Below are 17,906 nucleotides of genomic sequence, written 5' to 3' on the forward strand. Positions count from 1 at the left end.
GTTATTATTATCATTATATGCATGAAATATATAGGGTTACAAAGGAAACCAATTCTATCCAGATATAGGGACCTAAATATTTCTTAAAACAAGGTCACAGACTGTAGGTTCAGAGACTTAAATGGAATGGACAGTGATAGTTCAGATCCCCCCTCAGGCCCTTTGTAGCCCTCGGGCAGGGTATTTAGCTGCTCAGTCTCAATTTCCTTGTTGATAGAATGAGGGAGTTGGACCCTTCTAAAATCCTTTCCATCTCCTAATCTGTGATCCTGTGATTAAACCCCACAAAGGGAGGATGGAAATGTGGCATCCCTTCCCCTTACTGGCACAGGGACTGTGCATTGTACCCACTGGGAGTTGGCGTGGCCCAATGGGAAGCAGAGTGAGGGGATCTGGGTTGAAATGCCAGCTCTGTTAGTTCCTACCCTCATGACCTTAGACAAAATACTTTAATCTCTCTGGGCCTCAGTTTCCCCATGTGTAAAATGAGCATCTGGACCTCCAAAGGAGCATCTTTCTCTGTGTCTGAGTTCTTTCGATCAGTCATCCTAGGATTGGAGAACTTGACAGAACATGATAAAGGGAAGAAAAGGGCCTTTCCTATCTCATTCTCACCCTAGTTAATTTGCATGCTATACAATTACTTTTGCAGGAAATAAAAACCCTATGCCTGCCTGCCTCTCGAGATGTGCACACAGGTTCAGCTGGTTTGTTTTCCTGGGAATGTGTGCGAACCTGAACCCCTTGCTTCTTTTCTTATACTTTGAGGAGCTGTGATTATATCCATCTAGGCATTCCTTCCACCCAATGGAAATTTTGAGTGGCTTTTTGAGTTACTGTGACTCCTCTCCCCCAAGAAAATCCATTCCCCAGGGACCACCTTTCTGGGACTGGGTCTCTCTGACACCTCAATATATTTGGGAGCTAGATGGATACACATGATAATTCTTTGGAAATGAATGGAGCCCGTTGCCTGGTCCAACCTGGAAGTCTCTCCAGGCTTGATCAGACCTGCCAGTGTATACTGTGAAGTCATAGTCTTGGAGGACTCAGGACCCCCACTAAGCTAAGGGGGTGCATATTCAGAGTGGAGTGAAGGACTACTTCTTCAGGGATATAGCGGAGCTTGTTGGGCTGGGATTGGGTGTCTCTAGGACACAAAGCCTGATGTGTTTGTTCACCTTGGTGGGGATACTTGGAGAAGCACGTGGGGGGGGGGGGGTATGCCAAGGGAGCTCAGGTGACAATGACCGGCCCCTGTAGCTCAGCATCCTACACTTGGGGTCCTCTGAGTGGTCTGTTAAGAACAAGGCCCAGGTGACTTCTGAATGTCTTTTTCATGAAGCATTATAGAAGAAAAACCACCGTGTAAAAATCACATAGGCAGTTAGATAACATGCTGGACAGAGCACTAGTCCTGGGGTCAGGACAACCCGAGTTCAAATGTGACCTCAGTCACTTACTAATTGTGTGACTGAGCAAGTCACTTAACTTCCCTGTGCCTCAGTTTCCTCATCTGTAAAGTGCAAATGATGTCACCTACCTCAGGGTTGCTGTGAGGATCAAACAAGACAATATATTCAAATGTTTTCTAGGCCTTCAAGTGCTGTATGAATGCTGACTATTATTATCACCCCACGTCAATTCATCTTGGGTTCTAGAAACCTAATCACCAGTTCACAGATTGATAAATGTTTATCGAATTGTCAACCATGTCAAGCTGAATCCTATTGTCCAAACGCTATTTTTAAAGTAATGTTCTTAATACTAAAATAGAAACAAAGGGAAACATTTCAATATTTAAAAAAATAGCGTCATTAACATTAGTATTAACATTAATAACGGTGGGGGGGAGATGGGGTCCAGAAAGAAAAAGGCACATGCTTTTGGAGGGGAGAGAAAGGGAAAGGCGTATGCAGCTTTCACACCAATCTCGATTTCCTCATTATGGATTGTCTAGATTTGAATCTGCCACTTCTATCCCCCTGACCTTGAGCAAGTCACTATCTTCGTGCATCTCAGTTACTCATCTGTAAGTTAGGGCTGGAAGTCGGCTTGGTGGTATCTCAGATTACTTCAAGTTTTACGTTGCTGATTCTCACTTTTCTCATCTGTAAAATGAGAACCTCAGTCCTTACACTCCCAACCTCCCAGGACTGTTGAGAGACCAGAGTCTGCCATGTCAGTTGTCCTTGGCTTGGAATTGTTTTCTTGGAATTGGTGGTGATGGGGCCCCCTGGGGGCACATGGTGAGATGGCTGGTTAGGGGGAAGGATACAGGCTTGTGACCAGAGAATTAGGAGAAGTTAACTGCCCCCTTGGCAAGGCAAAGAATTGTTTTATGATAATAGCCAATGTTTATTTTTAAACTAATAGCTAGCTATGATTATTTCATAGATAGGAAAACTGAAGCTTGGAGAGGATAAGGCCAGGCCCACACAGCTAGGGTGTCAGAGATACAGCTGGGTCTTCCTGCCTACAAGCCCAGTCCTTTTCCCTTTTCCCTTTCCCCTTTCCCCTGGCCCTCTCTTCCTCTCCTATTCTTCCCATCTACATCCCTCCTTCCCCTGTTCTACTGTTCCTTTAACTGTGATGTGTGAGAGGTAAGAGCTGCTTGGGCCAGGGCAGGACTCGTGCTCATAAGTAATCAGTTTTGCTTTTAACAGGTGCCCTTGGTTTTCCCACAGGCATCGAGTTCCTAAAAGGATTCCGGGTGATCCTGGAGGAGCTGAAGTCGGAGGGCCGCCAGTGCCAGCAGATGCTCTTGAAGGACCCCAAGCAACTCAACAGTAGTTTTAAAAGAACCGTAAGTTGCTTAATAGTGACAGCTTGGTTTTGTGAAGAGAAGGGCCAGGTCTATGGAGCCCCATCAGCCCATCTGGGAAGAAGGAATTAAAGCAGCCGAGTGAGCTGCCTCTGTGCTCCTGGGCACACACTGTACGACAGTGATCAACAGAGCTCTCACAAGGGTGAGGCAACTGAAGCTTTTGACCAGGGTGCTGAATTTGGAGGAGGCTCATATCCCTCTGTAGAGATTAGCACCTGGGTAGCGAGAATAATTGGTTAAAACAGGAAGGTACCTCACCTGAAGAGTGAGACCCTTCCCACTGCCCAAGAAATGACTTTGGTCTGAGGACTTGTGGTCTTTTTGTTTGCCACTTCTCCAAGTAAACGCAATTTATATTTCTCCCATATGTAAAAATTTCCAGGATGATTTGGGGAGAGAGGAGAGGCTGTGTATTGGATAATTTGAACTAAAATGTCAGTAATTGATGCATGTTATTTCCCCCAACTAAAAGCAGCATTGGTGCCTGGCTTGATTTGTTGAGAGGTATTTAGGATGGAGACCAGAAATTGGCCTGGAAAACAGAAAGGCCTCTTCCTTCCTCCCTGTCTGGGGGGTACAGATGGCCCATGGCGGTCATCTGTTCTTAGCTCCCTGGGATGGGTCCAAGCGAACCCTGGCCAGATCACGCGTTGAGCCAGCTCACCCAGCCTGCTCTCTCTGCCTTCTTTCAGGGCATGGAATCTCAGCCTTTTCTGAATATGAAATTTGAAACCGACTACTTTGTCAAGATCGTCCCCTTTCCTTCCATTAAAAATGAAAGTAATTACCACCCCTTCTTCTTCCGGACTCGACGTAAGTACAGCCTGCCCCCACTATCCAGAGGATATCCAGCAATAACTCCCCCCACTACCCCCATGAAGCACTCTGGTGAACAAGCTTGTATTCAAGACTGATCCCCAAAAGTGAAGATGGAGATGGGGTCTCTGTTCTAAGGCAAAGAGCTCATAGCAAAGAGTAGGGGGCCAGGAACCAGTGAGCTAATGAAGGAACCTCCCCACTCTTCCATCTGAGGTGGGGGTTCTGCCTTGGTGAAGGCGGTTCAGCTGGGCTGTTCTTATTGGGAGGGGAAAAGTGGAAACATTGCTTTCTCTTGACAAAAGAGTGAATGTGGATGGGTTGGGAGTTGTCCGAGGAAGCCCTTAGACTCTAAGTTATAGATTATAAATACTTATAGTTATATGGCTCTATAGAGTAGGTTTCTACATGGGTTCTCCTTATACCATTTAAATTACCCGTCCAAATCACACCCTGCCCCTCCATGGGAATGAAGGAATGAAGGAATGGATGGAGGGGAGTTGGTAGAGAGCTGGCTTTGGGTTCAGAAAGTCTGGTCTCTGACACACCGACTCTCTGGACTAGCAAGTCACTTGACTTAGCGCCTCAGCCAACATTCTTAAATTCTGAGTCACTATCTGCTTTGGAGAGTTTCCTCAAGTTTAGTTGGCAAGCATTTATGTAGTGCCCATGTTTTTTCGCAGTGTGCTAAGTGCTGAGGATACAGAAGAGGGCAAAAAATAGCAAAACGAAAACAAAAAAACTCAGCTCAGGCAGCTAGGTGGTGCAGTGGATAGAGCTCTGGCCCTGGAGTCAGAAAGACCTGAGTTCAAATTCAGCATCAGACACTTACCAGCTGCATTACCCTGGAGAAGGCCCACCCTCTCAGAAGTGACTTGCCCAGGTCACACAGCTTGTAAGTGCCTGGTGCTCCATGCACTATGGTACCACCTAGCTGTGTCAGAGGCCTCCAGAGCTGAGGTGACTTGCCCAGGGTCACACAGCTTGTAAGTGTCCAGCGCTCCACATACTATGGTACCACCTAGCTGTGTCAGAGGCCTCCAGAGCTGAGGTGACTTGCCCAGGGTCACACAGATCACATCAGAGGTGTGGTTTGGACTCAGGCCTTGCGGACTCCAGGCTCAGCAGTTTTACCCCCTACTGCACGCTTCCCGTTCCATATTATTCAATCTTATTATGCTCATTATTCCATGTGCTTCTCCCTAAAGATGATCAGATCCTTGAGGGGAAAAATATGCTCTAAGGTCTTTGTGTCCTCTGCAAAGCCTCGCACAGCAATACACTCAAATGTTGAATGAATGAATGAATGCAGTTTGCTTTCACATGCACAGTGCACTATCTATGTGACCCTGGGTGAGTCACTTAACCTTGTTTACCTCAGTTTCCTCATCTGTAAAATGATCTGGAGAAGGAAATGACAAACCGCTCTGGCATCTTTGCCAAGAAAACCCCAAATGGGATCACAAATGGTTAAACATGACTGAAATGACTGAGCACCAGCAAAGGCATTTACTTAGCACTTACTTGGCGCTTTGGGGATACAAAAATGGAACAGTCCCTGCCTTCAGGAGGCTAACGTTTTGGGGAGGGGGGCAGTCTATATCATGGAAATAGACAGGTGAATCCTCAACTATCTGCAGAGGCACAGGTAACAGGGAAATGATTGATTGATTTTTTTTTCAATTTTCTCTTGCTAGCATGTGAATTGCTGCTCCAGCCAGACAACCTGGCCTGTAAACCTTGTAAGTAAAACTGCTCACAGCCCCGGGCCTGCCCATGTGCAGAAATTCATCCACTGGGGCCTGGCGGCTGTTGTCCAGGGGCTCATTCTCTCCCTTCCCTCTCTGCAGTCTGGAAGCCCAGGAACCTCAACATTACCCAGCAGGGTCTGAATATGCAGGTGTCCTTCGACCACGCTCCCCATAATTTTGGGTTTCGCTTTTACTATCTTCACTACAAGCTCAAGCACCAAGGTCCCTTTAAACGAAAGACGTGCCGGCAGGTAAGTGGAATTAACTAAGCATTTGTTGGGGTGGCTTTATCCATCGTGGATAAAGTGCTGGGCCTGGAGTCAGGAGGACTCATCTTCCTGGGTTCAAATCTGGCCTCAGACACTTACTAGCTGTGTGACGAGTCACTTAACCTTGTTTACCTCAGTTTCCTCACCTGTAAAATGAGCTGGAGAAGGAAATGACAAACCACTCTGGCATCTTTGCCAAGAAAACCCCAAATGGGATCACAAAGAGTTAAACATGACTGAAATGGCTGAGCACCAGCAAAGGCATTTACTCAGCACTTACTTGGCACTTTGGGGATCCAAAAATGGAACAGTCCCTGCCTTCAGGAGGCTAACGTTTTGGGGAAGGGGGCAGTCTTCAGATATATGCAAAGGCACAGGACAGCACTTGCAACTGAGAAGCCCTCCTGTGAACAGCTTTGGAGGAAGCCACAGACTGAGAGGCTGTGTCTCCTTTCTATTTTTCATCTTCCAAGCAGATGGCCCTGAATGGAGGCCTCATTAAGTGATAAAACTTCACTATGGTCCCCAAAGGGCCCCCCAAGGCCTCTTCATTGCTCAGTGGTCTTCCCTTGGCTTCAAGTAAGGACATTCTTTAGAATTGACTGTTTCCAGACATTGGACCCACAGGTGACCAGATGTGGCAGCTCAGCCAAAATGACCTTTTAACAACCTGAGGTGAACACACTTGTTTGGTTCTTCTTCCAAAGAGAAATCTGGAGGTGCCCGCCCCCCCAACAGTGTTGGCTGTGAGCTCAGGGAGGGATGGGCCTTACGGATCCAGAGAAATTTACGAAGGTAAATTTTTTAAATATATATTTTTATTATATTGCAGGAACAAAATACAGAGATAACCAGCTGCACTCTTCAGAATGTCTCTCCAGGGGATTATATAATTGAGGTAAAAATTGCTGAAACTGTTCATTGGAGTCCAAGAAGACTAATGGGTTTAATCTTTTAAAAATACATATTTCTTGCTCTCTTCTGCTTTGTCAACTTCCTTTCCCATTGAACTCATCTGTCACTGCACTGCCTCCCAGAGAGCCCTCCCTTATATTAAAGATATTTTTGTAAATGAAAATGAAAAAAATGAAGCCAATCTAAGCATCCTACGTGAGAGGTCTGAAGGTGGAATGGAAGGTGTCTTTGGTCTCTTCTCTAGGGCCAAATTGGATCGCTTTAATTTTACAATTATAAGTGGATAAAATGAGGAGAAGGAAATGTCAAACCATTTTATTTCCAAAGAAAATCCCATAAAGGGTCACAAAGAGTCTGACACAATTGAAAACAACTAAATAACAACACCAATTTTGCAAGGGGGCTTCATTTTAGCCAGAAATGTCAGCTATCTTGGCCCAGGATCAGCAAAGTCAGACTGGTTGAAGACCTGGGTTCAGATTCTGGCTTTGCTCCTTACTCTCTGCGTAACTGTGGGTCCCTCATCTCTAAAATGAGGGGGTTGTGGCCTCTGACCTCTGAGGTTCAACTCTATATCTGTTCTTCTGTGTAGATTCTTGTAGCCTTAAAAATGTGAGGTTTGAGCTGCTGTTAGGGAAGTGTTCTACGAGTCAGTGATTTCTTGACTTGGTGAAGACACTGGTATTTGAGTTGGACTTTCTCTTCCACACAAGATTGACCCCCAGGCGATAGATGTTTCCAGCCATGAACTATTGCGGAAAGCATCTACTACTTGATTTGTAGAAAGGTCACGGACCCAGGAGGGAGAAGGAAGTTCCTGTGTGGAATGTATGTAATCTTGTGTTACATACGTACCTCGTGACCTTACACTTCACATACATTACATTGCATTCCTACGAGGATGGTGTCCTTGAAGGCTTGCAGCCTCATTCTGAGATAATGCACCAAAGCTGGACCCACTTTCCTCATCTGTCAACTGATGGGATAATCAGATGTGACTCCAGGCAAAACTCACAGAGTGCAGCCCTAACCAAATTAAAATATAATTGGGAAATGTTAAGTAAAATAAATAGGAATATGCTAGGACATCGTTTCTATGTGAGTTTGCCCGCACTGGGCTCCTCACTCCCTTCTCTCTCCAGTGGTCCCTATAATTCTATTTAAGACTTAAACTCAATCCCTGAAGGACCTCCGTTTGGAGGTCAGCAATCAGCCGTCTGGACAGTTTTCTTTTTCAAATTTCTATTTCTATTTCAAAATTTCTATTTCTATTTCAAAAACTCAACCCCCTACCTCTCCTTCCTTCCCTTCCCCCACATCATGGACATTTTCAACCTCCTCGTTTTCATCCTGGCTAAGGTGACTGTTTAAGGCTGTTAATTCACTTGGGCACAGGTGGGAGGGGGAGGAAGTTGTGATGTTTAGAATTGGATGATGGAGTTTATTGAGATGAGTCTTCCTTCCCTTCTAGCTTGTGGATGACACAAATACGACCAGGAAGATGATGCATTATGCCTTTAAGCCAGGTAAGTGGGCTCCTCTCTTCTCTTGGAGGAATCCTGCTTTAGGTCCCTACAAGACAAAGCTTCCAAGGCTTTCCAAACCTCCCCCCTGCCCCGGCTGGATCATTCTTGGGAAACATCCACCAAATCCCATTAAAGGTTTTGATGCTCACTGCATGCATGACCTTGGGGAGGTCACATCCCCTCTGTGAACGCAGGATTGTATCTCCCCAAAGTGACCTATGGTTTTAGCAGATTCTTCTGGGGAGCTGTTTGATTCCTGTGTCAAAGAATTTGAAGGGACTCTAAACTCTAAATTGTTCTGAATAAATTGAAACTTGTGTGGCACAGTAGAAGGGCAGTGGGTTTGGAATCGGGGCCTGGGTTCAAGTCCTGGCTCTGCTGCTTACTTCTCCACGTGTACACCTCATGTCTGCGTGAGCCGGTGTGGATTTGATGGCCTCCCGCGCCTGCTCACTGCTAGAGCCATGAGCCCATGGAAAAAAGCGTCTGCAACTATTTTTTAAGGGAGTTTTATCTCTTTCCTTTTTATTAAATCATTGCAAGATTATCACTATCAATTCTTTTGATCCTCACAAGACCCTGATCCCTCTTTTACAGATCGGGAAACTGAGGCTGAAAAGTTAAATGTCTTTCCTAGGGTCTTAGCTAGCATCTTGAAATAGGATCCGAACTCGTGTCTTCTCACTCTGAGTCCACTGCGCCCTCTGGTGGCCTCTGGTGGGATCGCACAGTTCGTCCTATGGTGGGCGCTGATTCAACCCTGACCCTTAGCACCCCCAGCCCCATCTTCATCTACAAGATTAGAATGGCGGAGATAATGACGATGATGATGATAACTGTCGGTAATTGTAATGGTGATATAACTGCGGTGGGGGTTATTATAACGGTGATGATAATTCTGATGGCGATAATTATAATGACGATATAATTACAACGGCGATTATCGTAACGATGATTATAATAATGGTAATTATAGCAGTTATGTGATTGTAACAATGATAATTGTCATCGTGATAAAATGGTGGTGATTACATAAAGAGAACGATGACTTCACAACCACGACATAACTGCCCCCTCTCCTCACTGGTCTGTGAGGGGCTGAGCACTTCGAGGGCTGAGTCTTCAGACAGGTGGGTGGGCGTGATGCCAGCGATGCCAAGGGGGCCTCGCGTGTCATCTTCTTGATGATGATGATGCCATGGGGGTCTCCCGCACCATCTTCTTGATGGCGGTGATGCCAAGGGGTTCTCATGCACCGTTTTCTTGCTAGTAGCGATGCCAAGGGGGCCTCGTGTGCCATCTTCTTGATGGTGGCCATGCCAAGGGGATCTCATGCACCACCTTCTTGATGGTAGTGATACCAAGGGGGTCTCGCACACCGTCTTCTTGGCTCTGTGTCCCATATCTGAGGGCTCTCTTTCTTTTGGACCCTAGTGCATTCTCCCTGGGCCGGGCCCATCCGGGCCATCGCCATCACGGTCCCGTTGGTCGTCATCTCTGCCTTTGCAACGCTCTTCACCGTGATGTGTCGCAAGAAGCAGCAAGGTAATTCTCCAGGGAGGGATGCAGTGGGGACACTGGGGAGATCTCTGAGCTGGGCAGACAGGCTGCCTTTGAGGTCAGCTTGGCTGCTAGCTTGCCCTGAGGAGGCACAGACCACTCAGCTTTGGTTTCTTTTCCAGAAGAGCAGAAACTGCCCCATGGAGTAGATAGTGGACCGGTCCTAGAGCCCTGATGACCTCAGCTTGAGTCTGATCCCAACATACACTAGCACTGACCACAGGCAAGGCTCTTAAGCCATCAGTGACATTCAGTTGTTGAGCTTTTTAGAGGGAGGGTTTTCATACCTGAGATTTCCCATCACAGGTCCAGACAAAAGTGTGCACCATCCATCTCATGCCAGGAAAGCACTTTGAAATTATAAGTCATGATGGAATATGAAGTGATCACCATCATCAGTTTTAAAAGTAGAATCCCAGTGTGTAGAGGTGGGGGCCTATGGGTGTGAAGTGGTGCATGTGCATTTGGGCAGACTTGCCCTTTTGGTTAATTTGGTGGCGTATTGTTTTAAGAGAGTGTTCAGTAGGGGCAGGAGGGCTCACTATCCCAGTAAAAATTGATATTAAAAAAAAAGCACTATGAACTTTTTAAAAAAGGAAACACATTTGAAAATGAGAAGTCTGAGTACCCTGTGGCCTACTTTTGTGTCTAACACAAAACTGGCCATTCTATATCTCAAGGACCAGGAGCAAACTGGGGGATGTTTCCCTCTGTACCACCCCTCTCTCCAGCCAATAAGTTGCTGGTACCAGATGATTGTCCTTCTGTGACATCCTTGGCAACCATTTCCTTTTCTCTACGTGCTGGTACCCAGATGCTTAATTGGCTTTCCCCTAGGCTGTTCTAATGGTGTCCTAGTCAGCTGTCTCTGTCTCCTTAATCCACATTCTTGTAACTCCCAGGGTCATGCTGCTAAGGTACAAATCTAATCATGTCCCTCAGGAGAGTGCTTAGATGCCTTCAATGGCTCACTGTTGCCTTTAGGATAAAATACAGACTCCTGAGCCTGACACCCAAGGCCTTCCACCATCTGACTCTGGCTTATTTGGCGTGATTGCCCTTTGTGCACGGTGCAAGATGCATCAACCATCACAGAGTTTGACACATGTCATCCCCACTTAATCAGAAACATCTTCAAAGCTTAGCTTCAGGGTTACCTTCCCTCTGCAGCCCTCCCCCTGGGAAAGTGTTTTCTCCTGTTGCTTTTAACATACCTTGTCTGGAAATTTCTTTGGTCTCCATTAGTTTTAGCTAGGTGGCACGGTGAATAGATTGCCGAGTCTGGAGTCAGGAACACCTGAGTTCATGTTAGCTCTGTGACCCTGGGCCAGTCGCTTACCCCTGTTGACCTCAGTTTCCTCATCTGTAATTTAAAGATTTGGAGAAGGAAAACCCCAGGTTGGGTCAGACACAACTGAAACAAGTCAATGATACATCTTTCTGCCTTACATTAGATTTATCTGCATCGCAATGGTGTCTTCTCTCACCACCCTTAGGGAGAATTGAATCCAATAAATATTTATTAAGCTTATAATTAATAAATAGCAGCCTAACCTCGGGGATGGAGAGCTGGTCTTTGAATCAGGGCAACCTTGATTCAAAGTCCCAACTTTGACCTATGTTTGTTGAGCGACCATGGGACAGGTCACTAGGAGAGCCCTGGGCAGAATGTGCTAAGACACTTAGCTGCAAGACTTATGTTAGAGCCCCTGCATCGGTCATCGACGTTAGAGCCCCTGCATCGGTCATCGAGTGCCTTCCCGGGAAACTATGGGCCAATGACGTCACAGGTGTGGAGCAAACGAAGGGCAAGGTTCTGCGGCAGGTCCCAGGATGCAGAAAAGAACCGGTCTCTCAGGGAGGGTCTTCAAAAAAGATGATTAAAAATAAAAACTAATATTTACCTAAGCACTTTCAGTTTGTGCCGTCACATTGTGAGCGAGGGCCTGAGAGCAGGGCTGGCTTTTGCCATGTCTGTGCCCCCGCATGGAGCGCTGCGCCTGGCCCGTAGTGTATGATTAACAAATATTTCCGGATGTTAAGGGGAGGAGGCTTGGAGTTTGGATTTTGTTAGCCTTACAGCAGCCTTATGAGGTAAATGCTATCATCATCCCCATTTTACAAAAGAAGAAACTGAGGCAAACAGGTTAAGTGAACTAGCCCAAGGTTATACAACGTAAGTGTCTGAGGCCACGCTTGTACTCGGGTCTTCCTGATTCCAGCCCCAGCACTCTGCCCACTCCACCATCTAACTCCGTCTAGGCATAAAGATCATGCCCTCTGATAAGGAGACAGGAGGGAGAGAATGCTAACCTGGAGGGGAGGGGAGGGAAGGAGGAGACATCCAAGTTGGCCTCCCGGAGGAGGTGACCCCGCACAGAATTTTGAAGGAGGTTCTGGATGTTAAGAGGCAGGAGATGAGGAGGTGGACATCGTAAGCTTCTTGAGGTCATGGACATGGACAGTTTCATTTTTGTTTTTGTAGCCCCAGGGGCTGGCCTACAGAAGGTGCTTAGGAATTGCTTTTGGCTTTAAATGGTCTTGCAGTGGGATGGGGCAGTGCTTCTGCTTTCCATCAGCACAGACGCTGCTCATTCTGCCATGGGGGGAGCCTGCTTGTGACCGACTTCGGGGAAGAAAGGATTCTCCCTTCTCAAAAAGTTCTGAGCCAAAAATCGGCTCCCATCTTTTATCATGAAGTTGGTGAGAAAGTGATGGGCACCAGCGCCCTCTGGTGTCCGGTGGCTTTCCGCATTCTTTTCTGCTGCCGAGCCCTGTTGGCAAATACACCATCCTTTTCACCAGTGGGGAATCATTGAAAGAAAGCTTGTGGTAGAAGAAATCTCTAGTGGAGAAAAACGTCAGCTGTTTGCTCTTTTTTTAAAATACATTTTTATTGATTTTTTTTGTATCATGACAACTTATCAGCCTTCTTTCCCCTCCCAAATATAACAAATAATATTTTTAAAGATTTTTTAAAAAGAGGAAAAATTCAGTATAACGGATCAGTACATGGAGAAAGTCTGAGAACACGTGCATCGTTCCACACACACGGACAAGCTCAGGCTGTTAATCCTTAGGGAAAGGAGAAGTATTGCCGTTGGGTGCCAACTGTATCTTCTTTTTCAATTTAGAAAATATATATTCACATTTAGATGAGGAGAGCTCAGAGTCGTCCACGTACGCGGCTGCGGTCCCCGGGGAGAGGTTCCATCCTCGGCCCAAAGTGTTCATCTGCTACTCCAGCAAAGACTGCCAGAAACACATGACCGTCATCCAGTGCTTTGCCTACTTCCTTCAAGACTTCTGTGGCTGTGAGGTAAGTGATGCCAGTACCCCTGGCCGGCTGGGATCAGGGCAGGAGCGGCCTTCTCGGGAGGGCCTTTCCTGAAATCATCACTGCTGTGCCTTCTGGGAGAGCAGGAGATGTGTGTCCTTGTGCCGCTGGGATTAGGATGGTGCCTTTCACCATAGAAAGTCAGCTATTTGTTGTTATTAGGATGGTGGTGGTGTTTATTGTGGGTGAGAGGCAGCATGGATTGGTGAACAGAGAATTGGCTTCAGAGACTGAGACCTGGGTTCAAGTCCCATCTACACAGCCACTTGCTTCCTCATGCCCAGGCAAATTCTCTGAGAGCCCAAGTTGTAGAGATGGTACCGATCCCTGCCTCAACCCCATGACAGACAACTTGGCTTCATTCCTCTGGAATTTCCTCCTCTCTGTACAAACACTTCCATGAATCTAGAGCAGGGGCTGAGGTCTGTGAACTTGGCTCTCCAAATATCTTGATGACCGATATCTCTGTAGCTGGTTTCCCTTATGGTGCACTCTATCCCACCATATGCATTTTGTAACCACTATTCTAAGAAGGCATCCATTGACTGTACCAGATGCCAGATGTCCCAAAGAAGGAGGAGGATTCTTGACTTTAGAGTCGGTCCAGGGCCCTTTTCAGTTGACGTTCTAAGCTGTCTACTTCCCATCCTTAACCCCACCCTTCAAGACGGCTGTCCCAGGAATGGTGAGACTCGAAGAATTTAAAAGCCCTAATCCAACACTGGTGTTTTCCTCCTAGAACTGCACATAAGACTGCCCCCTTGTGTTCAGATTACTTACAAGGCTTGACCATTTTCCTGTTTATTTTTGAGATTTGCTCCCCTCCTAGGTTTGGTTCACCAAGCCAAGTCTGTGGCAGTACTGAATCCCTGTCGTCCCTTTCAGCAAACATTCCTTCCCTTCCTCACTTCATCTGACCACCAAACACACACAGCCTCTTGACCTCCATGCCTTGCATCATTAGCTCCTGGCGTCCTGACCAGCTGTTTCACAGATGTGTCGTAGGGGAGCCAACCAGCAGTGTCCGGATCCCTGCCCAGCCGTCTCCGCTCTTGGAGAAACAGCTCCCGGCCCCCTGGATCTGGCAAGATTGTCACCACATTCATCTGACTTGTGTGACAATAGCAAGATAGAAAGATATACCCTAAGATGGTTCCATGTCATCGAGCATGTGTCTTCTGCATGTGGAGGGAGCAGGGGATGGAGATTGTTAATGGCCTGTCACTAGTCCCAGTTTATTGTGGAAACAGAGAGCAGGATCAGATCTACTTTCCCACCTTCTGCTGGAAAAGCAAACACCAATAACTCCCAGTCATGCCTCTTCTTTCTGAGATACACACCATGGAAGCCACAAGCATTTTCTGTATCTGAGGGAATGTGACAGAGTATGGTATGGTGGCCTCAAGTCATGAAATCTTGAGTTCAATCCTGCCTCTGAAGCATCCTTGCTGTGTGACCCTGGGCAAGTCTCTTTGCTCTAGGGAACTCGTGAAGACTGTAAGTGCCCATCTCTAGTGCGGGAGTTCCTAGAAGTCTAAAAAAGGTTGTCATAGTTAAATAGTGGACTCCCTTCACTGACTCAGATTGCAGCCCCTCTCTTTTACTCTGAATGATCTTTGGTTGAAAAAAATTCATTACTGTGAATACCAAGCTGAGGGTGAGGGTCTTCTGTTAGAGCTCTGTCTAGGCTGTTCCTCAGACAGCAGACATATGGCATCCTAGATTTAGAGCTGGGGGACCTCAGAGGGACAGCTATGCCAGGTTCTCATTTTTCACATGCCAAGGAAATGACTTGACCATGGCCACATAGGAAGCAAGTGTCTGAGGCAGGATTCCGACTCCACCACATGGCACCATATTCAAAGCCTTTCCAAAGTTTACGTTCAAGGGATGGGGAAGGAAGTAGCAGCATCATCTGGAACTATGGACATTGTGGAGAAGGTAGGCAAACCCCCACCTGGAGATCTTTGGGCAGAGGCTGGGTGACCAGATGTCCTCACGCAGGTAGAAGGCCAGTGAAGTCCCTTACAATTCAGTGAGTGACCCCATCTGTGTTTTTTCTTGTCTCCTATTAGAATATAAGCTCCTCGAGGGCAGGGAAGGAAGTGAAGAAAGACTTCACTTTCTGTATTGATTATTCTAGTATTTAGCACAGTTCTTGGCACAGAGTAAGTGCTTGGGTTGGGATTGTTTGTTTTTTAATTAGAAGTCATTTATTTTCTTCCCCCTTTTTCCTGCCAAAAGCAACACAGACAACAATAAAAAAAATCAACAAATAAATGTAGTCCAGCAAAACAAATTCCTATAGTGGCCGTGTCGAAAAATCCATCCATGTAAATAGATATCAGTATCTGTCTACATCTATCTCGATAGCAAGGATCTATCTCAACATCAAAATAGGTACTGGTATCATTATAAGTGTATCTCGTTATGCGTCCCATGTTGGACAGTTTTTCACTCCATTTGATGTTAATATCCATGTTCAGGGTTGGCTTTCTTTGAAACATTCCTTAGTTTTCTCTCCAGTATCTAAAGCTGTCTGGCCTGTGCCAGCCTCGGAGAGCCCAGTCAGTTGGCAGGGGTCCACTGTGTGCCAGGCACAGGATACGACGGTCTCAGCTGGGTTTGTCCTCCTTCTGTCCATGTTTCCTTCCCTTTTTCCTCTCCCTCTTTTCTTTCTTCTTCCCCTTCCCCCTCCAGTGCAATGCATTCCTGCATTTGAGGTTCATTTCTTGTCATCCATGGTTCCCTTTTCTCCCATAGGTTGCCCTGGATCTGTGGGAAGACTTCAAGATGTGCCGGGAGGGGCAGAAGGAGTGGATCATTCAGAAGATCCGAGAGTCCCACTTTGTCATCGTCGTGTGCTCCAAGGGGATGAAATACTTTGTGGAGAAGAGGAGCTGTAAACACAGGGGAGGGAGACGAAGCGAGGCTGACGGAGGGGAGCTCTTCCTGGTGGCCGTGGCCGCCATCGCCGAGAAGCTGCGCCAGGCCAAGCAGAGCTCAGCCAATCTGGGCAAATACATCGCCGTCTATTTCGATTACTCCTGTGAGGGTGACGTTCCTGGGGTGCTGGACCTGAGCACCAAATACAAGCTCATGGATCACCTCCCCCAGCTCTATTCTCACTTGCACTCTCGAGATCTCAGCCCCCAGGATCCGGACCTCTATCCCACCAACCTCAGCAAGAGGAATTATTTTCGGAGCAAGTCTGGGCGGTCTCTGTACGTGGCAATCTGCAACATGCACCAGCTTATTGATCAGGAGCCTGACTGGTTTGAGAAACAGTTCCTTCCTTTCCCTCCTCCCCCACTACATTACCAGGAGCCCATCATGGAGAAATTTGACTCTGGCTTGGTGCTGAATGATGTCACCTGCAAGCAGGTGGCAGAAGCCCCCGTCCTTGGTGCTGGCACTACAGACTCTCATTTGGTCCTGCCCCACCTGAGCCTGGAGGAAGACGGGGACTCCCAGGACACTCGTGACGGCAGCTGCGTTCTCCGGCCCTTGTTGCACACTGTGAAAGCGGTCAGTCCCCCCGAGATGCCCAGGGATTCTGGCATCTATGACTCGTCGGTGCCATCGTCAGAGTTATCGCTGCCTCTGATGGAAGGACTTTTGATAGACCAAATGGAAACCTTTTCCATCACGGGGAGTGTCTCTTCTTCTTCAGGCTTAGGTGAGTGTCGATTTCTCAAATGTCATGTGTGTGTCATGGCCAAAATAGGGAATCAGCCTTGTACAGGGGTTCCAGGGCCAGCCTGCCAGTCTCTGCTTTGGAAGATGTTGGTTCCAGGGCTGCTGCTGATCTAGGCTCGTTGTGTGACCCTGGGTGATTCACTTACTCTCTCCCTGCCACAGTCAGCTCTGCCTCTATAAGTTACTCAAGAGTTGTCAACCTGTCGTTGGAGGGAATTTCCACACTGGGAGCTCCCCCGCCCCAGTGAAATCCTAGGTCTGACTTTCCACTTTGCTGAATATGCATGGCACTATGTGAGACTTTGGGGGGACAGAGACTTACAGGGAACAGAGCAGCTCTGGCTGTGAAGGAGTTTACGTTCTACTGGGAGGAAACAGCATGTATGGAGGGAGATGGGCTAATGTAAAATTACTTTGAAGTTTGTTGTTCAGTCTTTCAGTTGTGTCCAACTCTTTGTGACTCCATTTAGGATTTTCTTGGCAGAGATATTAGAGGAGTTTGCTATTTCCTTCTCCACCTCGTTTTATAGATGAGGAAACTGAGGCAGACAGGGTGAGGTGACTTGCCCAGCATCATCCAACCCAGAAGAGTCTGAGGCTGAGTTTGAATTCAGGTCCTCCCGACTCCAGGCCTAGTGCCTTATTTGATGCAGTGCTGCCTTGCTGCCCCAATTTCAATAGATAGAGAGCATTAACTACGGGTGAGCGGTGTGTATATGGCAGCAAGGGTCAGGAAAGGTCTTATATGGGAGGTAATAAGTCAGCTATGCTTTGAAGCCAGAGGGAATGCATTCTTGTTTGGGGGGTATAGTCTGGGCAAAGGCATGAAGGTGGGAAATTGGCTGTTATGCACAGGAAAGAGCAGGCAGGCTGGTTCAGGAAGAGGAATAATTGAAAATTAGACTGGAAATCTAGGTGGGAACTGTGAGTAGCAGAGTGATGGAGGATGAATTTTTCCTCTAGAGTTTGTGTGGAGTCACCAAAGATTTCTGAGTAGGTCGAATTAGCCAGTGTGGAAACCTGGGTGTGGAGGAAGTCTGCATTTGCTTGTGAATAAATAATGTCCATCACAGTGTGCCTGGAGGAACAACTGATCCAAAGGGCATCCTTACATGATGGAGTATATGTGTGTGCATGTGAGTGTGCTTGTATGTGCATGTGCACGTTTATGTGCATATGCACGTGTGTGCTGCAAGGGTACCCGTA

At 47.0% G+C, this 17,906-nt stretch overlaps 1 protein-coding gene across 3 annotated transcripts in view; it reads left to right on the forward strand.

Annotated features, from left to right (window-relative positions):
* IL17RD (interleukin 17 receptor D) overlaps positions 1-17,906 on the forward strand; it is an 82,600-nt gene that overhangs the window by 55,816 nt on the left and 8,878 nt on the right. For 2 of the 3 annotated variants that reach the window (XM_072598993.1, XM_072598995.1), the window contains exons 4-12: positions 2,688-2,806; positions 3,520-3,640; positions 5,341-5,385; positions 5,494-5,645; positions 6,496-6,561; positions 8,050-8,104; positions 9,539-9,649; positions 12,799-12,983; positions 15,765-16,680. In XM_072598993.1, coding sequence (XP_072455094.1) covers positions 2,688-2,806; positions 3,520-3,640; positions 5,341-5,385; positions 5,494-5,645; positions 6,496-6,561; positions 8,050-8,104; positions 9,539-9,649; positions 12,799-12,983; positions 15,765-16,680 — 1,770 coding nt within the window. The remainder of the gene's footprint in view (positions 1-2,687; positions 2,807-3,519; positions 3,641-5,340; positions 5,386-5,493; positions 5,646-6,495; positions 6,562-8,049; positions 8,105-9,538; positions 9,650-12,798; positions 12,984-15,764; positions 16,681-17,906) is intronic. The other variant, XM_072598994.1, reaches the window with a different exon arrangement.

The sequence above is a fragment of the Notamacropus eugenii genome, chromosome 3 (genome assembly GCF_028372415.1).
Source record: "Notamacropus eugenii isolate mMacEug1 chromosome 3, mMacEug1.pri_v2, whole genome shotgun sequence".
Taxonomy (NCBI): Eukaryota; Metazoa; Chordata; class Mammalia; order Diprotodontia; family Macropodidae; genus Notamacropus; species Notamacropus eugenii.